The sequence below is a fragment of the Lolium rigidum genome, chromosome 4 (assembly GCF_022539505.1).
Source record: "Lolium rigidum isolate FL_2022 chromosome 4, APGP_CSIRO_Lrig_0.1, whole genome shotgun sequence".
Taxonomy (NCBI): domain Eukaryota; kingdom Viridiplantae; phylum Streptophyta; class Magnoliopsida; order Poales; family Poaceae; genus Lolium; species Lolium rigidum.
This window is the reverse complement of record NC_061511.1, coordinates 81,977,429-82,004,320: the sequence shown is the minus strand read 5'-3', so window position 1 is coordinate 82,004,320 and position 26,892 is coordinate 81,977,429. Positions and strand designations below refer to the sequence as shown.

The 26,892-nt window shown below is 45.9% G+C and overlaps 2 protein-coding genes across 3 annotated transcripts; one reads left to right on the top strand and one right to left on the bottom strand.

Annotated features, from left to right (window-relative positions):
* Nucleotides 1-3,136: 3,136 nt before the first annotated feature.
* LOC124649120 (casein kinase 1-like protein HD16) lies at nucleotides 3,137-13,996 on the top strand. 2 transcript variants are annotated; one of them, XM_047188794.1, is made up of 17 exons: nucleotides 3,137-3,290; nucleotides 7,466-7,600; nucleotides 7,690-7,763; nucleotides 7,914-7,983; nucleotides 8,952-9,007; nucleotides 9,097-9,168; nucleotides 9,259-9,353; nucleotides 9,465-9,531; nucleotides 9,630-9,759; nucleotides 9,842-10,060; nucleotides 10,288-10,430; nucleotides 10,506-10,680; nucleotides 10,796-10,886; nucleotides 12,900-13,057; nucleotides 13,228-13,416; nucleotides 13,494-13,590; nucleotides 13,623-13,996. In XM_047188794.1, the coding sequence occupies exons 1-16, from the start codon at nucleotides 3,201-3,203 to the stop codon at nucleotides 13,551-13,553; spliced, it is 1,824 nt and encodes a 607-aa protein (XP_047044750.1). In that variant the 5' UTR covers nucleotides 3,137-3,200; the 3' UTR covers nucleotides 13,554-13,590; nucleotides 13,623-13,996. The 2 variants fall into 2 exon arrangements, with proteins under 2 accessions (XP_047044750.1, XP_047044748.1); XM_047188792.1 differs by having other exon boundaries at nucleotides 3,138-3,290; nucleotides 13,494-13,996.
* A 1,817-nt stretch (nucleotides 13,997-15,813) lies between these two features.
* LOC124647299 (cytochrome P450 90D2-like) lies at nucleotides 15,814-25,541 on the bottom strand. Its single transcript, XM_047187262.1, has 9 exons — nucleotides 25,297-25,541; nucleotides 24,848-25,196; nucleotides 23,320-23,469; nucleotides 22,484-22,729; nucleotides 21,714-21,803; nucleotides 21,444-21,632; nucleotides 21,066-21,193; nucleotides 20,860-21,000; nucleotides 15,814-15,915 (listed from the first exon to the last, which is right to left on the bottom strand). The coding sequence occupies exons 1-8, from the start codon at nucleotides 25,539-25,541 to the stop codon at nucleotides 20,913-20,915; spliced, it is 1,485 nt and encodes a 494-aa protein (XP_047043218.1). The 3' UTR covers nucleotides 15,814-15,915; nucleotides 20,860-20,912.
* Nucleotides 25,542-26,892: the final 1,351 nt, after the last annotated feature.

The window sequence follows — 26,892 nt, the reverse complement described above, 5'->3', positions numbered from 1 at the left end:
TGGCCATGTGTTTCCAATACTAGATATGTGTTTCCGTGGTTTTCTTTGTCACATGCCAACTATTTTTGCTTTACATTTTTGGTTCTTTAGCTATAAGGAATAAAATGGTATATCTGAACTCGTTATCAGTTTCATGTCCTACAATATGTGTATGAATTTGGTGTCCAATTAGCATGTCTAGCTTGGTTTGTTCTCCTTTGGGTAAAGCTTGGTTTGATCCAATGCATGTTTCTATGCAATCGTTTGACTTGTTGTTTTCATTGTGTCACTGATGAATTTCATAGTCATATTGTTTGCATCTACGTGAGCCTAGTTTGAGGGCTATGATAGTTGTGGGAAGTCGTCAATATACTCTTCCGCCTCCACTAGAGGCCCTTGATGGGTTCAAGGATTGGGCATCCTTCATATGAGTTTGATGTGTTGTCGACTGCTCCGTCTACCTCCCTTTGTTTTGGTTGCGCGGGGATTATGTTGGACCGTGGAACTTGGAAAGAGATCATGATAGTGGCATGCGTGCATTAGAGTTAAAATTACACATATATAGATAATTATGGAATAGGGTCTTGGCATTTTAGCTTATGGGGCAGGGTTTGTGTATACCGATGGCTACATAAACATAAGTTCAACTAAGCGTTATTTGTGCATTTGAGAACTATCTAGCTTGCGCTGCTTTGGCATAATTAGACCTGATTATGTGTTCGGTATGGACATCGTACATGCATTCTATTACGAGTATACAAAATGGTTGTATGGGCTAAATATGCATAAGAGAGGCACAAAAATAAAAAAGATGGGTGACCTAGCCCACTAAAGTAATGCCCATTTATCTAATCTCTAGTAAAACAAGCACACACATACTTGACAAAAATTCTAGGGTTCCTTCCTCACCCCGTCTCACTCCCTTGTTGCAATGATCATGACCAACCAATAAAGTTTGATTTCTCGTCGGAGAAGCTTGACCCTTCACCAATATTGGTTAAAATTTCTCCCTCAGCTGCCATATCTCCTTTTCCACCACCTCCACCTTTCTCCCTTGCAACGCCCACCACTTTTCCATCGCATGGGCAATGGATTCCTTGTCGAGACCTCCTCGTCGACCTTTTCTACTAGCTAAGGCCAAGAAATGTCGATCGGGCAATGCCTCACGCTTATACGCGCCTAGACATGCATAGAATAATGCCCTTTTGAACCTTGCATAAACATACTCATGTCGTACCCACGACTAGTCACCTAGAGTTGGGTGGTACCCATGTTATAAAACGTACCCAAACCTTTCCCATTCAGGTTGGGTACCCATAAGTAAAATTGCCATCATTAATCCTCGAAAAGGAGAAGAGAAAAGGGAAAGCCCTCCAAAAGGCTATATGTAATTACAAACAAGGCATTGTGTTGCTACCTACTTTAGCAATGAGGATGAGCTGAACGGTTATTCCATATGATTTGTCAAGAGACATTTCATCATTAGATTACATTGGTACGCTTGAAGTTTGTGCATGAGGTAAGGGCCATGGGGTAATATGCCCAATTGCATGTCTTATAATACCTTACATATTTTTCTGATATAAGCGGAGCATCGTCCCTCATAAAAAAGGAAGAACGGTAAATATTCCACCTTTGGAAAGTGCATATACCTAATAGCTTAAGCCGTTGTTCCCATTCCCTTGCTGATCCATCACGCAAAAGGTATGTTGTTAGAGCAAGTGTGTTAGTGCTTCGCTCCTTCGACTGATTGTTTCCATCGGATGTCAAGCTCTCTAGCAGCTACATTTGTAATACTCATATTCCACTTTGCTCTAATAAATGAATATAATATGAGGAGGGGAAGGTAGATGTAACCAAACAACCAAAACCTCAGATGTTTGGTCACCTCTACCTTCCCCTCCTCATATTCTCTTCCTTTATTAGAGCAAATGAGAATATGTGTGTTACAAATGTAGGTGCTAGACAACTTGAGATCTAATGGGAGTAATGAGTTGAAGCAGCGAAGTGCTGACACACTTACTCTAACAACATATCTTTCGCATGATGGATCGGCAAGGAAATGAGAATAACGGCTTAAGATATTAGGTATAGGCACTTTCCAAAGGTGGAATATTATGTTCTTCCCTTTTCTTACGAGGGATGATGCTCCGCTTATATCGAGAAAATATGTAAGGAATTATGAGACGTGATGTTGAGTATATATGTCATGTGTATTATTCCTTGTATAACTAGACCTCCTCATTCCTTGTATAGTTGAGGGCCCACCGCACAACTGGACCAATGGGAGCCCGCTTTCCGGCAGGTGCACATGCCCGCCGGTTCAACGATGTCTTTTCCCTCCTCCTTCCTTGTATAGTTGAGGATCTGCCTATCCCTGTACCTATATATACACGTGCATATACACCCGATCAATACATCGTGAGTTGCATCCTATTCTACATGGTATCAGCATTACATCGTTCCTAAACCTAACCCTAGCCGGCCGCCGCCTCTTCTCCCCCTAGCCGCCGCCGCTCCTTCTTCCTTCTATCCGCGCCGCCATGTCCTCCATCTCCAACTCCAGCAAGCCCTTCGCCTCCTTTGATTCCGATTCCTCCACCCCTAACCCAGCCCACCTCCGCGATGCCCCCATCTTCGACCACATTCCCATCAAGCTCTCCCACAGTGAAGCCAACTATCACGCCTGGAAGACGTACTTCTCCCTCCTCTTCTGCGAGTATCATCTCCACGAGTATCCCTCCTTTTCCATTTCAGTTAATTCATGGTGATGTGTGGACCTCTCCTATATGTAGTAATTCCACACAAAACCGTGGCAACTAATTTGGATTAGAAGAAGTGAAGATGATAAACGGAAAACACACAATGCGTATTGCACACAAGAAGGTTTGCAGTCCAACTCTCCGTTTGCGGCACACGAGATACTAGGGGAGTCGAGAGGGATCGCACGAGATACCACCAGTCCAGAAGTTTCCATCCCCTCTCTCCTCTCGCTTTCCAGTTTGTTCTCTTCTCAGTTCTCTCCCATTCCTCCCCGGCTCCCCTCCCCGTCGCCGACCACACCGCCTCCTCCACCGCCACCGCCACCGCCACCTCCTCACGAGGACAACCCCCAGCCACACCCCTGTCCGCGCCGAGGCGCGAGGAGGACACCCGCCGCTGCCACCACTGCAGCAGCAGCAGCGGACGCCGGAGATTCAGAGCTGCGTGTGGGGGCAGGGATGGACGACGGCGAAAGCGTCGGCCGGAGCGAGGACAAGGCCGACGCTCCCCCGGGCGACGACGGGACCTCCGCGCCGCTCCCCGAGACGGTGAGGATCTCCTCGATTACGCAAGCACCTCTCGCCTGTTTCGAAATTGCGCGGTGTTTAGGCTTCTTCCGCGTGATTGTGAGCCGTAATCGTGCGGTCCGGTGCGCGATTGAGCGATTCGTGCTTAGGAGTGCAGAAATCTGGCACGGCCGCGGGGTATCCAGGGGCTGGGGGTGGAGATGTCTGGTATAGGAGTATAGGACTCTAGGCTGCGCGTAGACATGGATTTAGGTTGTTCTCCAGTCTGGGGCGGCATGGGTGATACACTGAAATGTAGGATCTGCCGGTGTGAAAACGTGATATGAGCATGCTGTCTGACAAGTTCTGTTGGTGTTATGGACGGGGTGCAGATGTGTCTTTATTCCCAACTTATGTTCATGTTTTTGACGGGCACACAGGAAGAAAATTTGCGCTTCTTTAATGTACCAGAAATAGGCGCAGGAGTTTTAAGTATTTTTACTGTAGCTGTTGTGGAACCATAGTAGCTGATTAATGCAACAGGCAGTGCCTTACAGACATTTGTAAATTTGGAAAGTGAAATGTGGGAATGACACAGGTTGGTTGAAATATGCTTTGTGGCATGGCGGCGGGGTATCGAGGGGCTGGGGGGGTGGAGATGTCTGGTACAGGAGTACAGGACTCTAGGTTGTGTGCTAGTAGCGTAGACGTGGATTTGGGTTGTTCTCCAGTCCGGGGCGGCATGGGTGATACATTGAAATGTAGGATCTGCCGGTATGAAGATGTGATATGAGCATGCTGTCTGAGAAGTTCTGTTGGTGTCATGGGCGGGTTGCAGAGTGCATGTGTCTTTATTCCCAACTTATCTTCATGCTTTTGAGGGGCACACAGGAAGAAAATTTGCGCTCCTTCAATGTAACAGAAATAGGCACAGCAGTTTAAGTATTTTACTGTAGCTGTTGTAGAACCATAGTAGCTGATTAATGCAACAGGCAGTGTCTTACACACATTTGTAAATTTTGGAAGTGAAATGTGGGAATGACACAGTGTAGGTTGGTCGAAATGTTTGTTTATGATCTATACAATTAACTTCCAAAACACTCCCATGATATTAAATCCCAAATCGCTCCCATGATATGCCATTGGTCGAAGTATGATGTGCACGTGTGTACTGTTCCTTTCTCCAGAACGTTCGAGGATCCTGAGTTGCAAATTCTTCTTATGACTTGGTAACATGAGACCTTCTCCAGTGCTGATTCTGTGTTCACGTTTGAATCTGTGCGTGTGTGCGCCATTTGTTGTACATAATGTCATATTTTTTTTGAAACGGAAAAAAATGATGGCCGATGGGGAGGAGCCCATGACGCTTAATTAAGAAGAATGGTGCAACATCGCCGGAATTACGAGTAAGAGAACTCGCGTGGGTGGGAAGGCATCAGCCTCTCCCCACCACTAGGCTACGCCTTAGTCTGCTAAAAATGATAGCCGATGGGGAGGACCCCATGGCGTTTAATTAAGAAGAATGGTGGAACATCACCAAAATGTCAAATAACCTTTACTTTTCATGTGAGTATTAGCTGTTGGATAATCTTTCCAAATCAGTGTCTAGTATGAGCAGGTTAGTTAGGTATGTTTCCTTAGAAGGCAAAACGTGTGTAAGTTTTTAGTCTTATACTAGTTCGGGTAGGACTCTTTAGCTGTATTGTATAGGGACTTAGTACGTGGAGTCGTTAGGTTGTCTAGGAAGATTTGGCGGGAGTTCCAGCATGAGTAGGATTAGCGTTACTTAGGTCGGTTGCCTTGGACGTGTATATATACACATCAAGGCTGCGTTTTGTAACACAAGATTTGAGGGGAATAAACAGAAAACAGGAGGGCACGATACGTGCCCCTGGCCACGAGTTTTTGCGCGTTCGTGTGTTCGTCTAGTTTCATGTAACCGATCCGTGGGCGAATCCCAACAATTGGTATCAAAGCGAGGTCGAAGATTTGAAGCTACGCTTGCCCTGGGGAGGCGATCCGTACTAGCGCCTCGGGGCGGGCGATCGTCGCTCGGTGGAGCGACAAGGCGGAGGACGGTGGGCTGGATGTCGTGGAGGAGGTGGATGATTGTTGACGGGAGAGATGGTGCCGAGGTGCAATACGGGAGTCTCGTCAAGATCGTCGTCCGGGAAGTTAAAAGTCAAGGAGTCATGGTCGTGCAAGTTGGCACGTCGAGTCCGTGAGTCGCCGTTGTGTCCAAGTGCTCGTCTCTGTGAGGATCCATTGCAGTTGAAGCGTGTGGAGGTTGAGGGACAGGTGAGGTGTATCACTATGGACGAAGACACAAAAAAACAGGATGGCAGATAGCCGTCAGCGTGCCTCAACCAAGTCGTCTACGTGTCTCGACGAGAGGATCAATGCCAAGTGTGAAGGGGGCGGTAAACCAGTGAAGGGGAGTCTCTTTAATGAGGACCTGTCTCTATATGAGGCTGGAGTGTGGTGTAGTCCACGAGGTAGTCGGCATGTATTGTGCTAGGGTGGATGGTGTGTTCACAGTTGCTAGCGTGGCTGGGTTGTCCGAATCATGCTTGAGTTGGTCCGTAAGTTCGCCAAGTTAAAATTGGGGAGAGCCAATTAAACTTGTCGTGGAGCGAGGCCTAGACAAGACGCATATATGTAAAGGAGTCAAGATCGGAGAAGCACGGAAGACCAAGAGTCAAGATTAGGGAGATATTGTTGTATAATCTTTCCAAATCAGTGTCTAGTACGAGCAGGTTAGTTAGGTATGTTTCCTTAGAAGGCAAAACGTGTGTAAGTTTTGTCTTATACTAGTTCGGGTAGGACTCTTAGCTGTATTGTATAGGGACTTAGTTCGTGGAGTCGTTAGGTTGTCTAGGAAGATTTGGCGATTAGCGCTACTTAGGTCGGTTGCCTTGGACGTGTAAATATACACATCAAGGCTGCGTTTCGTAACACAAGATTTGAGGGGAACAAACAGAAAACAGGAGGGCACGATACGTGCCCCTGGCCACGAGTTTTTGCGCGTTCGTGTGTTCGTCTAGTTTCATGTAATCGATCCATGGGCGAATCCCAACATTAGCAACTCCGGTAGACTAGTGGTATTGGCGATATATGTTTTTCAGACCATCCATTTGTGACATTTGCAGAATACACATTCAAATGCCTGCATGCTACGAAGTTTAATATGTTGTTTTTTCATGTTTTATCTGTAGTATTGGTACCCATTTTGGTTAAATTACATGCGATGAAAGGGGTTAAGGATTTTCCATTGTATTATATAATGAAATTTAGAAAATCAGATGCAGATTACCCTAGAACTTTATAGCCGTCAATGCTACTTATAAAATGATGATTGATGTATTTACAATGACGCTGCAAACATATGCCCCTATTATAACCTTTCGAATTTGTGACCTTATGAAAAAATTATAGTAGGTAACAGCCCCAGTCGACACTTTGTGCAGATAAAAGTTATTGGTGTTTTTTTCTCGTGGCGTGGGATAAGCCTTTGTTCATCCTGCTGTGGAAGAGTACTGAATTATTTGAATCTTGAACCTGACTCCTTTTAGACTTGGATGTTAGATCTTTTTGCATGTACGTGTTTATGAAGGCCTACCATCTCTTTGACATTGTGAGGGGCATGTAGGTTGCACTAAGAACATAAGGTTTACTAATGTACTGGATGATTGATTAGCATATTTAACAATGATGAAATGGTCCGAGTTTCTTGTACAACGTTGACACAACATACGCCTACCTGGTCTTAAAATTTCACATCCAAATCTGAATCACAGCTCAAGAAAAGAAAATCACAAAGACCGACTATGAATAGCACCGGTGTGATGCTATCCACTAAGCATTTGCATCTGGTACAGTTCGTAGTATGATTTGCATTTTTTTGTTTCTTAAGCCGTGAAAAGCATTTAATTGTAAAATTTTAGGAAATGGTAGATGTGCATATTGTCTGTCCTGTTTTTTTTATTAAAACAAATCACGACCTTAAGATGTATTTTTCAGCAACCTGGTTCACTACTACACCTTAAGGTGCTAGTGCACCCTATATGTTCCTGACGTTGTGTTGTATGCAGTCCTAGCAGTAATGGTAGTAGGAATATCTAGGTTTCAAGATGGTGTGTTGCCCCTGGCTGCATGCGAGCCATATATGCTGTTTTATTGACCGCGTGACTCATATGATTTTTCATTGAGTTGAACAGATCCAGATTGGCAATTCACCTACCTACAAACTCGACAGAAAGCTTGGAAAAGGAGGATTTGGGCAAGTATATGTTGGTCGCCGTATTTCGACTCCTAGTCTTAGTGAGAGGACACCTGGTGCAAATGCTTTTGAGGTCAATTTGTTTTCTCTGGATGACTTTTTTGTATTTTATTAATTGAGGCTATTATAGTTTGCTTTATATTCTTGTTTTCTTTCTATCAGGTTGCAATAAAATTTGAACACCGAACAAGCAAAGGCTGCAATTATGGAGCTCCTTATGAGTGGCAAGTTTACAAGTAAGCGTTCAAAATTTTCTTGCTTCTGCAACTTGTTTTACATTTGTACAATTAATATTCTGGCCTTGTTTTTCTTTACACATTGTCATTGCAACTGGCATTTGTAGAATGCTTGTTAAACTTTGTTTCTGTAAAACATCCACCTGGCAGCACTCTTAGCGGGATTCATGGTGTGCCAAGAGTACACTACAAAGGGAAGCAAGCAGAGTATTATATCATGGTAATGGAGCATGTCTCTTTGCCCCCCTTTTGTAAGTGCATATACAGTTTGTAGAATGTTTCTGGTTTTAGCATAGTGCTCTCCCTCTGTTCCTCTGTCGCTCGTGCAGCGCTTGCTAGGTCGCTTAATTTTCAGTTCTAGGTTCTGCCTCTAAGTAACAGGTACTTACAGTAATGACATTAGCAGGTACTCCGTAAAAGATTACCAGTACAGTGAACTTTTTGTATTCGTCAGTAAAACACATAGATTATCCTTGGTTGTCTCTCATGGGTGATCTGCCCTGTGACTGATGAGACCAATGATGAAAGTTGTTTTCCCCTGGAGCATACTCTGTACTGTAGACGTACGAAGTGTGAAACTTGCTGTCCTCCTTTTGGTATGCTGGTGGGTCTATGTAATAAAGTTCTTTAAATGACTCAGAAGATTAAACACAAGGAATTTTAGTAATTTTTGCGAGAAGTGTTTAATGTGTGTGTTTAATTACTTACAAAGTTCACAAAAAATCAAATTCTATCGACAGTCTGGTTGCAGACGACCACACTTGCTTAACAGCACTTGAGCCTTCAATCTGCTGGCAGGCCCAGCCCCCAGGCTGATGGGAAAAAGTAACATATAATATAATATTTTATTCAGAAATGGTCAAAACCATATTTTATTTGAATTATTATGAATCATACAAATAGGATTTGGGATTCTCAGCCTATCTTTTTAAGCCCAGCCCTGTGTTTGAAACATTATTACTGTTTAGTGCAGCCACTACTATTTTTTCAGGTAAGCGTGGAAATTTGATTCTTTTCTTTATAACCAACTTTTAGTTATTTTAGAGCCAAGATGTTCCAAAAAAAATCGATTTTATTAGAGCCAAGATGTTTCCAACATCTTTTAACCTTTTACTATTGCAAACTTGATGGCACCCATGACCTAAAAAACAGGATGCTTGTTTCTAATGCAACCTAATATAAATGCAGATTATGGACATGTTGGGACCAAGTCTGTGGGATGTATGGAATAATAATTCCCACTCGTAAGTATCTATTTATTATTCTATCTATGTATTCTTAATGTACATCTATGGCTTGCCCAGTTAATTTGAGTTTTGTCTTTGTGCTACAGAATGTCTGTTGAAATGGTTGCTTGTATTGCTATAGAAGCCATTTCCATACTGGAGAAGATGCACTCAAAAGGGTATTTTACATAATTACATGGCAATGGATCTTAGTTTTCTTATTTTCATTTTCATATGAAAACATGGGATAACAACTCTTGTTTATGTAGGTATGTCCATGGTGATGTAAAACCTGAGAACTTTCTGCTTGGACCCCCAGGCACACGGCAAGAGAAGAAGCTTTTTCTTGTTGACCTTGGGTTAGGTAATTTCATTCCACAATCTCTTGATAAGGACATCTCAGTCCCTACTGGTCCCAGTGGGGTGTTAACTTTATATGTTGTCTCTCTTGGCTTGACATTACTTTCTCCCGCAGCCACTAAATGGAAAGATACTGGTACAGGAGAGCTAGTTGAGTATGATCAGCGGCCTGATATCTTCAGGTTTGCAAGAGAAATACTAAGCCCTAAAGCACTTAGTTTTCTTATTAGTCAGTACACTGACATTCTCTTGTCATACTTTGACTTGTTCTTCCTAATAGAGGAACCGTCCGGTATGCTAGTGTGCATGCTCACTTGGGAAGAACTGGAAGCAGGAGAGATGACCTTGAGTCCCTTGCCTACACACTTGTTTTTCTTCTGCGTGGCCGTCTTCCTTGGCAAGGATACCAGGTGAAGTTTTGTTGGAGTGTGAAATTGTCATTTTGCATTTCAGTTCGTTTCCTTAATTGAGACTTTTGTGTAATAATTCTAGGGAGAAAATAAAGGTTTCCTTGTCTGCAAGAAAAAGATGGCTACCTCTCCAGAATCTTTGTGTGGCTTTTGTCCGCAACCTTTCCGACAGTTTCTTGAGTATGTTGTGAACTTAAAGTTTGATGAAGAACCAAATTATGCAAAGTGCATCTCTCTTTTTGATGGCATTGTTGGCCCAAATCCAGACATCAGACCAATCAACACTGATGGTGCTCAGAAGGTACTGTATTTCTTTGCCATTGTTGCTTCTCATTAACTCACAAGGTGTTGTGACTTATGGCCATGCCCAGATGCTGAAACCATGTAACATTAGATTGTTCCTAGCCAATGTTTTTGCCGGAACTGCTAGGAAGGCATAGGGTAGTGCTCATTGGGGGAATGGGACTCTGTATTACTCAGCCGTGTAACATAACCTAGCAGACTAATAGTTTGTTGAATTTCTACCAGCTTATACACCAAGTTGGTCAGAAAAGAGGTCGCCTCATGATGGAGGAAGAGGATGATGACCAACCCAAGAAGAAGATCAGGATGGGAATGCCTGCAACACAATGGGTTAGTGTATATAATGCACGGCGGCCTATGAAGCAGAGGTATGAATCCTATAGAGGCAATCAAGGTTTAGTTGGGAACAAATATTTTCATTATAACCACATTTCCTTGTACAGGTACCACTATAATGTTGCAGATGGTAGGTTAGCACAACACATTTCAAAAGGAAATGAAGATGGCTTGTTTATAAGCTCAGTTGCCTCGTGTTCAAATCTGTGGGCTCTAATAATGGATGCTGGCACTGGCTTTAATTGCCAAGTATATGAACTTTCTCCATATTTTCTTCACAAGGTAAGTAGTCACGCTAGCCGACTTTTGCATTGTAGATCTTCCATGCTCTTGAGTTTCCACTGTAGCATATCAATGGAGCAATTGATTTCTCTATGTTTGCCTTTGCCGCCCTTAGGAATGGATAATGGAGCAGTGGGAGAAAAACTTCTATATCACTGCGTTAGCAGGTGCAACCAACGGCAGTTCTCTTGTGGTCATGTCTAGAGGTAATAGCATTGTCATGCCTGCTCAAGAACGTTACTTACTTCCATCGTTATTAAAACCGGACTGGAGCGGCAGTTAATCAAATCCAGAGATTACCAGTCTTGTTTCCTTTATGAATCATCCACGCAGTTAGAATGTAAAAAACCGGATGAACCTGGTGTCTTTTTGGTGAAAATCACTGAATAGAGTGGTTTTAGATGAGCTATATGTCCTTTGTTTCATGTGGAAAGAAGGGTGTTGTGTTGGGTTTACCTGGTCTAATTGGCATGCTTTGCCGCGTATGTGTCACGATTCCCTAGGCCCACTATGTTCTTCTTTTCTAGCCCTGTTCCCATCTTGTTCCCCAATACCACTGGCACTGAGCCTTAATCTCTTGCGAAATTGTCATTTTCCATTCCGATACAGGCCCCATGATTGTCATGCCGCCTTCCGTTGGAGCAGTCTTGGTAGGGATAGCAAGCTAGACATCAAATTAGCAGGGGGTATTTTTTTTCTTCGCGAAAACGCAAAAGCCTTGCGTTTCGATGCATTGATAGATAAGAAGGTTTTATGTACAAGCCTGAGAACGGACGAGCACCACGCCGTACAACTCGACCCAAGAAAAGAAAAAAAAACTAGTCTAGGGGAGCAAAAGGCGCACACCCCGGGCTCCCGCGTCCGCCCATTGCCGCGCCTCCGCCACGATGTCGTTGAATAGGGATGTCACCGAAGGCTGTGCGTTGTCAAAGACCGCCGCGTTCCGGTGTTTCCATATCCACCATGCCATAAGCATGATAATCGACGAAGTGCCTTTGCGCAACTGGCGAGGGGTGGTCCGCACCACCAGCGACCACCACTCCGCGAAGTCGCCCTCAGCCGTGGGAGGGCCTGAAGTGGATCGAATCCACGACAGGACCTCAAACCAAACCATCCTGGAGAACGAGCAGCCTGTGAGTAGGTGGCGCATGGTCTCAGTGGACTGGTCGCAGAGCGGGCAGCTGGGGGTATGCGGCAACCCCGTTTAGCCAGCCTCTCCCCTGTCCAACATCTGTCAAGACAGGCCAGCCACAAGAAGAACTTCACCCTTGGCGGCACCCAGGACTTCCAGTTCAGCTTCCAGAAGCCTGCGATGATCGCCCCTTGAAAGAGGGCGTCATAGCAAGAACCGGAAGAGTACTGGCCATCCGTCGTCCAACGCCAAACCATCCTGTCCGGATCAGCCGAAAGTTGGGTATCCCGGAGCCGGCTCCACAGCTGCACATACTGCCATAGTGCCAGAGCGCTCGGTGCCCCTACCATATCAGCGATCCAAGTGCGGTCAACCAGGGCTTGGCGGACCGTACGCGCCTTTCTCTGGCGCTTTGGTGTGCATACACCTCAGGCGCCACCTCCTTCATGGCTTTGCCGTCCAGCCATCTGTCCTCCCAGAAGAGGGCGGATTCCCCGTTCCCGATCACCAAGGTGGTGGAGACCGCGAAGGCATCCAGCTCCGTCTTCGAGACGTGCATGTCCAGCCCGCGCCAAGGTCGCAGGGGAGCAGGGGGTATTGGCTTGCTTGAACATGCTATTCTATGTGACTACAAGTAGATACTTGCCAGGGATCACTTAATTGTTGGATAAGGTCGGGATTCGGGTGGTTTGTTTCATGTCGAGTTGGCGTTTCTTAATGGGGGGTTATCTTGGACTTGCATTGTGTTGTCTTGATTCACTTGTCGGGTTGCCGATTCACTGGTTGGATCACCCGTCCTGCTTTAATAACTATGATTTCACTGGCATTACCAGGACTCTGGTCACGGTGTGCCCTGGTACTGTGATTTCTCAGAGATGTTCATCATTACTGTTATTATAAGCATTAACAGATGTTAGTTACAAAAAATGACTTGCGATGATATTTAATAGACTTCATTAATATTAGTCAAACTTCAAATTTTTTTTCTGGAACAGCAAACCACAAGCTTTTAAAGTTGGAGGTTCTCAGTATCTTTGTTGTTGCGCTTGCATATTTTTAAGGATTGCAACTGACTTTGAGCCTCCAGGAACACAATACGCTCAGCAATCCTACAAAGTAAGCGACTCGTTTCCCTTCAAGTGGATAAACAAGAAGTGGAAGGAGGGTTTTTACGTCACAGCTATGGCCACTGCAGGAACCCGATGGGCAGTAGTCATGTCACGGAATGCTGGCTTCATAGATCAGGTATGCATATTCATTCCTTCTACTCCCTCCAATACATAATAAGTGTGGGATTTTAGGGAATATTTAGTTCCATTGCTTAATTTCAACAAAATCGAGTGTGCAATGATGCATATGCTGAAAATTACAAGAACCCAGTTCAGTGCCTGTGTTTTTAACATTTTCTGTTGCAGGTTGTGGAGCTTGACTTCTTGTATCCAAGTGAGGGAGTCCATCGGCGTTGGGATAATGGTTATCGCATCACTGCAACTGCTGCTACATGGGACCAGACAGCGCTTATCTTGAGCATCCCTAGAAAAAAACCTGCTGATGAAACACAGGAAACCCTAAGAACATCCGCTTTCCCCAGCCAGCATGTGAAGGTGATTTATTCTCTCCCCCTTTTCTGACATCTGTGTGTTACCCGTTCTTGGCTGACTATTGATTAATGTTCTTGCAGGAGAAATGGGCAAAAAATCTCTACTTAGCCTCCATTTGCTATGGAAGAACAGTATCATAAGGTTTATGTGGCTTGTTTGTAGAGTTTATTTATCGACTGCTTGGTTTATGATTAGATAGTGGAGTTCTGAAGGGCAATGATATTTCCAATCCTTAATTTACTTATAGTTAACAGAGTTCATAGATCATAGATGGCAAAGCCTGCTGTTTTTTATAGGTTAAGAGTGTATGTTGTGGATCTATGTTGTTGTATTCCTATTCTCTTTGTGCATAGAATGCCAAGTTGCGTGTGCTCTAAGTTGTAACAATGCTTACCAATCATGCATATAGTTTAGATTAGATATTTAACCCTTGGGGTAGGCTGCAAAATTGTACAAACTTCCAGTTGTGCCTGCGTGTTGCTCTGGCCTTTTTGGTGCCTGGGCACTACCGCATCGCACTACTGCGTTACAGTTTCTGTAATCTCATGTGATGTCTTAGTCCTTAGGGTGTGTTTGACTGCAAGCTTTCTTGGATGGGCCTGGTAACTATGATTTTCTTCAAAGGTGTATGCTTTTCCGATAAAGGGAATATATTATTATCAGAAGATATCAATTATATTTAGCCTCTGCAACAACGTAATGTCCTAATAACCTATAACCAAAAAATAAAACTAAGAAATAAAAGTCTAGCTACAGTATTCTAGCTCTAGCAATAGTAATATATCCACCGCCAAGATAACACCTAGCTCTAGCAATAGTAATACATCCACCGCCAAGATAACACCTGAAATTCAGACTTTTCAAAACCAACGTCTCCGAGAAGGACACAGTGTACCAGCGTCGTTGTCACCTGATCAAAGATTTTAGGTTTTCATCCTGAAGATAGTCTTCGCTATCAAAACAATGCCTTCAATAAGGACATTACCCGACATAACCAGTTAAGGCCAGACCTTAGGTTTTCACTCTGAAAGGTAAGATTCTGAACTTCACATGTGTTACCGCTTTCACTTTTATATCACTTGCGAAGTACGAAATACCAAGCAAGCCCCTCAATCGTGCAAAGACTTGAACCTCCGTTAGCTAGTCCTCCAAATTCAGCCTTCATGATATTTCTCTTCTTCTTACTTCACCATGGATCAGCTGTACTTGGTGTCAACACAGAAAAGAGCTTCGCGTAGCACCCTTCAAAAGCAAACGGTCGGAATAAAAGCATGGACGCCCACGATCGAATACCACTGATCTAGCAAACTCTAGGCAATAGAAACACTGTTACATTCGTCGGCGCCTTCCGAAACTCCACACATCGGCCAGATCATGAAGGGCAGGCCTTCGGCAGGTCTTCATCTTCGCTCAAGAGAGACCCTAGGACCGCCTCCTTTATTCATGTCGGGCCCTCACACCGACGACCATCCCAGGCTGGCCATGGTTGCCGCCGGAGACACCAAACAGATTGCGTAGTCCGAAGACAACGCACACGCCTGGGCACCGCCGCAGCCGAAAGCCAGCCCTCCACCGCCGACCACCGAGAGGCGGGGAGAAGGGGACCTAGGGTTTCCCCTTGCAGCCCGCCCCCACCCCTCCCTCCGCCGCCGACAGGGCACTCCACCACCTCGTCGTCCGTCATGGCGTCCCCGAGCCAAGGCTAGGCGCCGCCATCGAGGTCCCCGATGAAAGGGCCGCGCTCCGGTTCGAGGAAGACGACCCACGCCCAACCTCCTCGCGCGAGATGACGAAGAATCCCCACCGCCGCCGGGCGGCCTTTTTCAGAACACGCACCCTAGCGGCGGTGATGGAGGGGAGGGGGAGAGGGGGGAGGCAGTGACGGCGGGGTAGAGTTCCCCCCGGCCACCACGCGGGGGTGACTCGGGAGGAGGACATGAGTAGTCCCTTGTGCGCTCTTTCGGCAGATCGAACCTGATCGATTTCTGTGCTGCGGTCAAAGGTGTATGCTGATGTATGCTATCCTAATTTCTTCACTTGTACCTTCCTTCACTTCAGCAACCATTGTAAATCCTAGTTGGTTATTTTCAGTCTGTGCGTGTGCCGATATCCGAGTATTATGATCTCAGTGTTCGCCCTCGTATAACTCCATCTGTAAAAATCTAAACCTAGGACCTGGTGTTTCTCTCTTGTGCTCATTTCACATGAGCTAGAACCTTTGTAATCTTTTACTTGTGGTGGTGTTCTTCTGATGGGGCTCGGTGCATGGTTTCACCGTAGAACCACAGTTCTACTCCAAAAGTAGAAACAAGGAGAGCTACACTGCAAGGAAAGACTGATCGAACAAGCAGCAAATAATACTGCGAACACGAACGTCAAACCTTTGATCTTTAACACGAGCGCTGAAGCTATTGGAGACTTTGATATCTCTGTACATGTTCCACCTCACCTTCAGTGAAAATATACATGTGGGCATAACAGATAGGTATTCCTAGTTCTAGGCTTATATGTTTCGGTTAAGCTAGACTTGTAACGCAAGCTAGGGTTTTAGGTTTAGTCGGTTGGCTCTACTATTTATATCCCTTGTACCCCAAACAGTTTTGTATCAATTGTGAGACATAATACAATCTTACATGGTATCAGACTAATCGATCCTGACCTATGGCGCCGCCGCCTAAGCCGCCGCCGCCGCGCCGGTTACTTCGACCAGCACGCCAAGGCCGCCGCCGCCGCGAGGCCTCGGCCTCTTCTACCCCTCCCACGGCTACTCCTCTCTCCTACACGGACACCATAGCCGATGTCACCCCCTTCATACCTATTACTTTAGATCTTGCCCAACACAACTACTACCATTCCATTGGCGCCACCTCTTTGAGGTTCACCTCGGCGCCGCAACCTCCGTCACCACATCGCCGCCGACGCCGCCCTCGTCCCGACGACGTTCGCTGGATCACGGATGATCTCGCCATCATCCAATGGATCTACACACGCGTGTCCACGGAGATTTTCAATCTCGTTTTCCGTGAGGCCGCCACCGCCGCCGCCCTGCCGGGCGTCCCCGCGCCGGCTCTTCCAGGACAACGCCGACGCCCGGATCAATAACCTCCACTCCGCGATCCGCAACACCCCTCGAGGGGACTCCTCGCTCAGCGTCTACCGTCGCCGCATCCGCGACGATGGCGGATGAGCTCCGCGAACTAGGCGATCCTATGCCCGATCGCCGCCTTATCAACATCCTTCTCCAAGGGCTCGCGCGACCGGTTCAAGACTCAAGCGGCCATGATTCCCTTCATGCAGCCTCGCCCTTCCTTCAAGGAGATCCGGTCCTCGCTGCACGAACGCCGATGATGACCTCACACGGCGGGAGGCGCGGCCTCACGTCTTCGCCGCCTCCACCCGGCCGCCCTCGCCGCCTACTCGCACCGGCGGAGCCCGACGAGCCAGCCCACCGCGCGCGGCGAGGACCCCCGGTACCGTTTCTAGCCTCGGCCGGGCAGCCTCCTCCCCGGCGGCGTCCCGGCCCCAACTACAAGGGCAAGAATCCGGGCGTGACCGGCCGCCGCGATGCTGCCACTCCACCGGCCGCCTCGACGCCCGCGCGCCGGCCCGCTCGCTCCTCCCGCTTGGCGCCCGCCACCGGCGGTACCGACGCCTGCGCCGAGCACACTGCCGCGCCGCCTACCCGGCGCCCTCCTCATGATCCCCGGACCGGCATGGTTCGAGGCTTGGTCCATGCTCACTGGCGGCCCCCTCTCCGATCGGCGCTCCTCTAGCTTACACGGGTGCTCGGGCGCCGGGTCTTCGCCCCCACACTCGGTTCCCTGGACTCCTCGGCCAGCGCGCCCCGCCGAACGCCTACCACGCCGCCCCGGCCTACTACGACGGGGGATGCCATACATGCCATATCGGCACCCCCGCGATGTTTCGGCCTTCGCTTCGTCCTCATGCCGCTCGCTCCAACCGCCCCGCTGCATCAACCGACCTCCGCTACTTCACCGAGCCGGGACCAATCTGCGTTCTTACAGGCCATGAACAACTTCGCTGCCCGGGAAACTCGACATGGACTGGATTTTCGATTCCGGTGCTTCTAGTCACATGTCTGCTTCTAGTAATATGCTGTCAAATTTTTCCACCACACCACTTTCATCCATAGTCCTAGGAAACGGCACTACTATACCTATATATTGCACCGGCCAAACCACCATACCTACACCCACCAAACAACTCCTCCTATGTGATGTCCTTATTGCACCCGCGCTAATCAAAAATTTCTGTTCGTCAGTTCACCCGTGACAATCTTGTTTCTATGGAATTTGATCCGTTTGGTTTATCTGTGAAGGACTACCAGACCAAAGCGGAGATCGCTCGGTTCAATAGCTCCGGCGACCTCTACACTCTCCATGGCGCCGCCACCCACGACCCACCCACCTCCATGGCGGCGTCCGTCGACCTCAGGCATCACCGTCTCGGCCACCCCCACAACGCTCACCTTGTCTTCTATACTTAGCGAATTTTCAATAAATTGTAATAAGGATAGTCATAATACCTCCATGTGTCCCTCTTGTCAGCAAGGAAAACATGTTCGCTTGCCCTTTAGTTCCTCTACTACTGTTAGTACCTTTCCTTTTGAACTTTTGCACTGCGATTTATTTTATGGACATCTCCCCATACTAGTGTCTCTCGGCTTTAAATATTATCTAGTCGTTTCTAGACGATTTCACACACTTTGTCCGGACTTTTCCTTTACGCAACAAATCAGACGTACACACCATTTTCCTAAACTTTCACAAATATGTCGCCACACACTTCTTTCTTCCCATTAAATTTATCCAATGTGACAACGGCAAAGAATTTGATAACTTTCAAAACCGAAACTTCTTTCTTCAACATGGCATTCTTCTCCGATTTTCATGCCCATACACTTCACCTCAAAACGGCAAGGCAGAACGCTCGCTTCGCACAATAAACGACATCATTCGCACCCTTTTAATCCACTCCTCAATGCCACCAAAATTCTGGGCCGAAGCCTTACGCACAGCCACCTACTTACTTAACATCCGGCCTCACAAGTCCAACACAAACTCTACACCATTCTACTCTCTTTACCTTAGTCATCCCAACTACTCTGAACTTCGCGTCTTTGGCTGTCTTTGTTTTCCAAACACTGCCGCCATCTCCACCAACAAACTATCACCTCGCTCCATTCCCTGTGTCATTCTAGGATACTCTGATGAACACAAGGGTTATCGCTGCCTGGATCTCGTCTCCGGCCGCGTCCACATCTCTTGGCACGTTACTTTCTCAGAGCATATCTTCCCTTTCTCCACACGGACACCCTCTCAAACTCCCATTGACCCATCGCCTACCCTACATCATCCCATAGCTCACCCCGCTCGGTTTCCTCACCACTACACCGCTCCTACCGCCACCCCAGTGCCCTCCTCGCCTGCCGCGGCCGACCCTTCAGCCGACTCCACTGCCGCGACAGCGGGGTCGGCTGCTTCCTCTGCCGCGTCCGCAGCTCCACCCGATACACCCATCTCCCCCGCCGCTCCTTCTCCACCTATTCCACCATCTTCGATGTCTGACTCATCCGCTGCGCCTGACGTCGTTGTTCATCCCACTCCACCTCTACCACCCCATGCTGTTCCTACCCAAGCTCCCACAAATGCTCACACAATGCGCACTCGGGCCAAAACGGGATTTCACGTTCCAAAAGGGCCGCGTCACAATCTTCATGCCACCACTTCTCCGATCTCCCCCATCCCTAAAACCTACAAAAGTGCTCTTCTCGATCCTAACTGGGCTGCCGTTATGCGTGATGAGTTTTCTGCTCTCATTCACAATGATACATGGCGCCTTGTTCCTCGCCCTGTCGGTGCAAATATTGTTTCCGGCAAATGGGTTTTCCGCTAAAAATTTCTCTCCGACGGAACTCTCTCTCGCTACAAGGCTCGCTGGGTTTGTCGTGGTTTCTCTCAGCAGCACGGCATCGACTACGACGAGACCTTCTCTCCTGTTGTCAAGCCTAGCACTATTCGCACTTGTTCTTAGCATCGCCACTTCCTCTTCTTGGCCCATTCACCAACTCGATGTCAAAAATGTCTTTCTTCATGGTGCTCTCCAAGAAACTGTTTATTGTCAACAACCTTTAGGCTTCGAAGACTCCTCTCGCTCCCGATCATGTTTGTCTCCTTCAAAAATCTCTTTATGGTCTCAAACAAGCCCCTAGGGCTTGGTTCCAACGTTTTTCAACTTACATTCAAACAATCGGTTTCACTCCCTCTCTCACCGACACCTCTCTTTTTGTCTATCACACTTCCACACACACAACTTATCTTCTTCTTTATGTTGATGATATCATTCTCACTGCTTCCACTAAGACTTTTCTTGATCATATTATTACACTGCTTAACTCTGAATTCTCTATGACTGATCTTGGTGTGCTTCATCATTTTCTTGGCATCACTGTTACACGTGACTCTAATGGTCTTTTCTTTCCCAACGTCAGTACATTCTAGATCTTCTCAACCGCGCAGGCATGATTGACTGTCAGCCTGCTCGTACACCTGTTGACACTAGCGCCAAACTATCTGCTGATGGCGAACCATTCTCAGACCCAACTCTCTACCGTAGCATTGCGGGTGCACTACAATACCTTACTCTAACACGCCCAGAAATATCTTATTCTGTCCAACAAGTCTGCCTATATATGCATGATCCACGAGTTCCTCACTACAATCACATGAAACGCACTCTTAGATATCTAAAAGGAACATTAGATTATGGCCTTCACATAAACACCACTTCACCTACCAGTTTGACAGCATACTCTGATGCGGACTGGGCTGGATGCCCCGACACTCGTCGGTCCACGTCCGGATACTGTGTTTTTATGGGTAACAATTTGCTTTCATGGTCTTCTAAGCGACAGGTTACGGTTTCACGCTCGTCTGCAGAAGCTGAGTATCGAGCTGTTGCACATGCAGTTGCTGAGACAGTTTGGCTACGGCAGTTGTTGGCTGAACTTCATCGTCCCATCCAGCAGGCCACTATTGTTTATTGTGATAATATTTCAGCGGTTTACATGTCCAGCAATCCAGTTCAGCATCGGCGGACAAAGCATATTGAGATAGATATTCACTTCGTCAGGGAGAAAGTTGCTTTGGGCCAAGTTCGAGTTCTTCATGTTCCCACTACAGCGCAATTCGCCGACATCTTTACCAAGGGACTGCCAACACAGCCGTTTCATGACATTCGTTTCAGTCTCAACGTGATTGAACCCCACGTTGACACTGCGGGGGATGTTAGATTATATGTTTCGGTTAAGCTAGACTTGTAACGCAAGCTAGGGTTTTAGGCTTAGTCGGTTGGCTCTACTATTTATATCCCTTGTACCCCAAACAGTTTTGTATCAATTGTGAGACATATATAATACAATCTTACACAAACGAAACTAGATTCTGAAATCCTGATGCTGGTGTCTGGAGTAGCAGTTCCTATGTCTTGGGCGTGATTTTGATGGGCATTCCTCGCTTGAGCCGCACCGTGGGGAAGTTGACGACGGTGTCCTCATCTGCCACCCAGCTGCATCGTGCAAGTAAGTAACGAAGGCAGCATATTTTTAGGCTATTAAGAGCACATTTGCATACCTGAAGCTGGTTACGAGGTGATGCAGAAAGATGGAAGCTTCAAGCCTGGCCAGGTCGACCCCTGGGCATAGCCTCTGCCCTCCACCGAAGGGAGTGAAGTAGCTGCTGCCGGCCATGATGTCCCTTCCCTATAAGGATAGTTGATGCAAATATTAGATCTTCACCAATCGTGCATTAATAGATGAGCAAATCAGGGATGCACATAATAGATCTTCACCAATCGTGCATTAATAGATGAGCACATCACAGCCTCTAGAAAACTCAAGGTTCCACTTGGTCATACATACAGTACATATTTGGGTATGCCACCTTAATTAACACCCATACATGCATGTATGTCTGGTCAGTTTGTGTATGCATGTAATGTAAATGGATTACCTTCCACCTCCATGGATTGAAGGCATAGGGGTCATCGTAGACGTGGCCGTCAAGGTGGACAGATCGGAAGTAGAGGAAGACACACCACCCCTTGGGAATGAGGAGCTCCCCCTTCACCTCCACGTCCTTCACTGCCTTGCGCATGATCCCGTTTATGATGTTACCAATCCGCAGTGTCTCCGTGATCACCTGCGTCAGTTCATCCACGGACATAGGCTGTAATATATATTGTTCGTCCCATAACAACCAGACCCAGAGAGATGTGCTTACATGCTGCGTGAACGCGAGTGACATGTAGTCTGTCCACTGCAGGGTTTCGCCCATGTCAGATTTCCTCCTCTTGAGCTCCATGTTTTCCTCCTGCGTGCATGGACACCAAATAAACGCGTAGGTACAATATTTAGTACTCCACTCCCTCCGGTTCAAGATAAATCCACTTTTGAGCAATTATTTTGAACCGGAGTATATTGTTTACAGATAGTTCAAACGCATAGTAACTGGAACCAGGGAACATTCTTATAATTTAAGTGAGTCCATCATAAAGACTAAGCTCCATGCATACAACACATGAGTTCAAATGCATATAGCCCAGATTTTCTTTACTAAACAATATTAGGTCAATTTAGCTGTGTACTATTACTCTGTTAGGTGGATGTCTCCATCGGATGATCTGTTTTTCTTTTCTAGTTATATGATCAATATTGTTCGCTGGCATGCACACACAAGGGCAAATGCAACAAACAACCTACTCCATGGACGGCATCATCAATATTTTAGATTGTCAGTTTATAATGACCCCATATTTATCAAATAAAACAATACAAACCGTTGAGGTCATGATCCAATATATCTTAACATTGGCATGTCTCTGATAATGTTTTTGTGTCGATGTCTAGGTGAATCAACCATTGCTTACATGTGTGCTTCCATGAGTGTTTACAATAATTAATAGGTGAATGCCAATTTGTGTGCAGTGTTTTTTTAATATTTTCACTTGTTTCCACATAACATCAAGAGATGCTCTTATATGGAACACATACCTCTAGTTGTTCTAGAGCTAAGGGGCACTCGCTGAGGTACTTGACAGCAAGTGTTATGAGCACCGGCACGGAGTCCTCTGCGGGTATCATGAAGTCAATCATATTGTCGGAGATCAGCTCATCGGTGAGCTCATCACTTCCATTGTTCATCAACACGTCAATCATGTCGTGTGGAGCCTCATAGACCCCGTTCTCCCTCTTCTCTTGGATGATCTTTTGGATCAACTTCGCCATCCTTTTCTTAGCCTGGATATATATATACATATATAATCCCACATATATGCACAAAATACAAACATGCCATTACTACCAAAAAATCATTCATGGTGATAGAGTAATCATGACGTTAGGGGGTAAAATTATAGGCGCAATTAATATTTTATTCCTTTAGAAGGTATTTTTGCTTTGCAATCTAGCTCGTTTCTTAACCTGTATAGTTAATCTTGTTTGATCATTTTGCCCATATTTATATAGTTTTATGTTTAGTTGTTTAGCTACACACTAAATGAGCTTCATCAATCACACAATATTTCCCCTCTTTATCCGTTACCTATTTAATGAGCTTTATTAATCACCTATGCATGACATGTGTTTAATTTTCATCCTTCTTAACAAAAAAAATGTGTGCGTGCATTCATATATATGGGTGATTTTAATGTATGTGTGAGAGTCTATGATTTTATTGTATTTCGCAAAAAAAACCAAAAACAAAAACAAAGGGCCACTGTTCATCTATATATTTGGATGTTTTTAAATATAAAAAAGACCTGACTCACACCGGCCTCTACAACATGAGGTGCAAGTTTACATATATGAATTGAGAGCGAGTGTATTACCTTGATGGATCTGTAGAGCTGAGACCCTGGGAGCTTAATGGGAATGGATATCAAGCCGGCAATGAATTCATGGAACTGTTGCTTGAGGAATTGCATATCCTGACCTGGCTCTAATCCTATGAGCGCCCTTACTAGGGTTTCAAACACAATCTGAGAAGCATGTATCACAACAAAAACTAATTAAGCCACTTCCGAAAACATCTAGAAAGCCTACTATTAAATATTATCAAAATTTTACTATCAATGTGGATTATTATTGTGGTTCAAATGAAAAAAAAATATTTATTGTGTTAAAAAACAATATCTCTAGACCTTTCATACGAGACTGCTCTGTTTTCCTTCTAAAAAATATTAGCATACATATATCCTATCCAACTAACAATCAAAGTTGCATCTTAGACCATTAGTAATATATGGATACACCAACAAAATGTATTTAACTGTAGAGCTAGTATTGGAAGAAGGGGTCCAAATAAATTAAACAATATGCTACAAAATAAAATAAGAGAGGGCCAAAACCACGGTATTAGTGACAATCTTCTTGACATTTGAAATTTTAGAAGGATTATGTGCATGGGCTTGTGAGACCAGGAATAAATATCAAGCAAAAAAAACTGTAGAAAAGGGTGAAAATTAAGCGAAAATTGCGTCCTAAGGTATATAAAAATTACAAAAAGATAGCATCATAGTGCTAACATGTGAATTTTTAAGTTCAGATTAAAAAAATTCATTTACGAGGCGTGAAAAAACAAATTCATGCTCTCTTTTTTTCCTTACCTCCTAAATGAATACTATTAATTTGAACTACAAATTTTTTTTAGAACCATGCAAGAGCCTTGCATGTATTAAAATAGAAGAGGGAAAAACCACAAAAGTGGTTAGAGTTTACAAAACTACAAATTTTTAATGAATGCTGACCATCACCTTTTAACATAACACACATTTTTAGAAAATTACTTAAAATGTCTAAACGTGAATTCCATAGATTTTTCATTTTAACTTGGTTTCCACCTGATATTTTCTCGTGAGACCATGCGAGCCCTGAATGTAGCTAGTAGCCAATGATCGACTATCTTACGATGACACTATTAAATCTGAAGTAATTGTGGCCTTTCACGATCTCACGTCTAAGATCTTTCTATATGCATGTTCAGCCTTGATGTGTGAGGGGGTCTTCCATAACCCTTTCCATGAGTTTAAACTTTTGATTTTACAGAGAAAATACTCGATCCGAACTTGGTAAGATCGGACACACGAAGAACTCGTGGTCAGAGTGCACACGTGTTCAGAGGATGAAAGCACCACATCCACACCACACGTACGGCCAACAACCCATGGATCGCGACCTTGATCACACACTTCCGAAGCCCCAACCCTCGACGCACGTGCGCACGCATTGGCGGCACTTCAACGTCGTCACGTACCGCGGGCGAAAGAGGCGCGATCGATCTACACGCAGTGTATCAATGGTCGAAGCTACATTGGCGGACGCGTGACGACGTGAGTGCATGACGTGTAAGTAACGTACCGACTTGGCCTCGTCCTGGACGCGCACCACGACGGCGCCGCCGCCCTCTCCGCGGCAACGGCGACGCCACCCGTCCATGGCCTCGGCGACGCGGCGCTGCATGCCGGCCGTGAGCCGCGCCTTGAGCTGCGGCGACTTGAAGAAGGCGCCGGAGAGGCCGTGCACCCGTCGCTGGAGGCCGCCGCCGAGCACGAGGATGGACGACGTCCCCATAAGCTCCATCAGCGACCGCGGGTACCACGGCACGAACGACGACGCGTCCGCCTGCAGCACCGCGCGGCTCACCTCCGCGTCGCTGCTCACCACCGCCGGCGACCCCCACAGGTGCGACTTGAACACCTTCCCGTACCTGCAGCATAATTATTTGTCTCGGGAATTACGACAGACAGACAAAAGAGTTACATACATGTGGAGCGCGAGGGACGCTAGCTGCCGACTGCTGTACTCACAGGAGGCGGCGCTTCTCGACGAAGGACTCGGGGCGGGGCGAGTAGGCGGCGGAGATGAAGGCCAGCGTCTCGCCGATGATCGGCCATCCTAGCGAGCCGCCGGGGAGCCGCGCTCTCGTCGTGCCGTTTGCCGACCGCCACTTCTTGGCCCAGCGCAGGGCGCCAGAGACGACGGCAGCGACGAGCACCGCCGCGGCAACGGACGCCGGCCAGGAATTAGCGCCGCCCATGGAGAGCACTTCCATGACGTACGTGCGTCTCGCGCCCTGGAGTAGTTAGAACCTCGCGAGAGAAGAAGACGTACGATGACGACGAGTGACCTGCAGTTTGAGGAGGAGCGAGGCGTCTGACCAGACTGTGAGCGTGGTGTGTGATCTAGCAGCTGATATAGCCAGTGTGCGGTGAGTTAATGCCCGTGTGGGGCCCAATGTTCTATACTTAGTACTCTATTAAAAAATTAATGTTTCCTTTTATTACACTGATATTTTTGTACTTCCTCCCTAAGGCTAAGGCTGGTCATAGTGGTAAGTATCTTGTAGTAATATCATGCATATGATAGTACTACATGATAATATCTCTATAGTAGTAGGTAATATTATGGAGTAGTATCATAATCATGTTATATTTATTGTTTTTAGAATCTCAATGCAAATTTATGTACAAGATTTATTTAGCATTAATTTTTCTCCTTGTTTGTGCTATGATACCGTATGTACCTATGTTACTCTAATCTCCTCTCTCCACTAGCTATGATACTAGCACTATGACTAGCCTAAGTGACTTGAATTCATCTTTTTTTTCATAACGGAGGGAGTACTTTTAAGTTTTAATGCTAGCACACTTAACAATAATCTATTCCCGTGTAATGATCGACCATCCTCGGATGATTGGGTTGTTAGCTAGTACAGTTGTTCCCCGGGAAGAAAAGAAAAACCTAGTACAGTTGTTTTGGGGTCCTAGGTAGCCTAGGACGGAATGAGTGAGAGGAAATTATACCCACATCATCACATGGTTTCCATGGCTCATGCTTTGATGAATTGTGCATGATCTGCACGAGGCTTCTGCATTTAGTGGTACGAATGAGATGTGTATTTGGAGGCCTTCTTTGATGCATCGTGTCTTAAGGCTCTATTTTAGGCAACGGCGTGTTTTAAGAAATATCATCCTAGTGCATTGTTTTTAAGGTTTATGTTGTGGTTTAAGGATTATGTCTAAATAAGATTGTATTTAATGATGCCGTGGTCATACATGTATGTGGAGTTAGCCAATTCTTCTGCCCGCGTGGGAAGTTTGTATGTTAGCTACACCAATATCTTTCGCCATTCAGTATGATGCCACATTAGCATTTTACCTATGATAAGATACACACATATAGAAAGCCTTATATGTGCAACTAAAACTCTCATAACCGTAAGATGCTCGAGCCTCGATCTACGTGCATCTTACGTAAATTTCACAGAAGGAAATTAATTTTCCTGCTAATCGAAAAGGCCCTCAGCGTAGCACGTGTTCTACCTTTTTTAGGATATTGTTTTTACTAAGTTTCTGGCCAAGTATGCATTTCAATAGACCTATTAGGTCTGAATTTGTTTGCTG

Coding starts and splice junctions, on each gene's coding strand:
- LOC124649120 (XM_047188794.1), top strand. CDS start 3,201: ATGGACGACGGCGAAAGCGTCGGCCGGAGCGAGGACAAGGCCGACGCT. Junction 9,169..9,258: donor GAGAAGATGCACTCAAAAGG/GTATTTTACATA, acceptor TTGTTTATGTAG/GTATGTCCATGGTGATGTAA. Junction 13,058..13,227: donor ATGCTGGCTTCATAGATCAG/GTATGCATATTC, acceptor TTTCTGTTGCAG/GTTGTGGAGCTTGACTTCTT.
- LOC124647299 (XM_047187262.1), bottom strand. CDS start 25,541: ATGGAAGTGCTCTCCATGGGCGGCGCTAATTCCTGGCCGGCGTCCGTT. Junction 21,194..21,443: donor TCAATCCATGGAGGTGGAAG/GTAATCCATTTA, acceptor CTATCCTTATAG/GGAAGGGACATCATGGCCGG. Junction 21,001..21,065: donor CACCTCGTAACCAGCTTCAG/GTATGCAAATGT, acceptor TGCACGATGCAG/CTGGGTGGCAGATGAGGACA.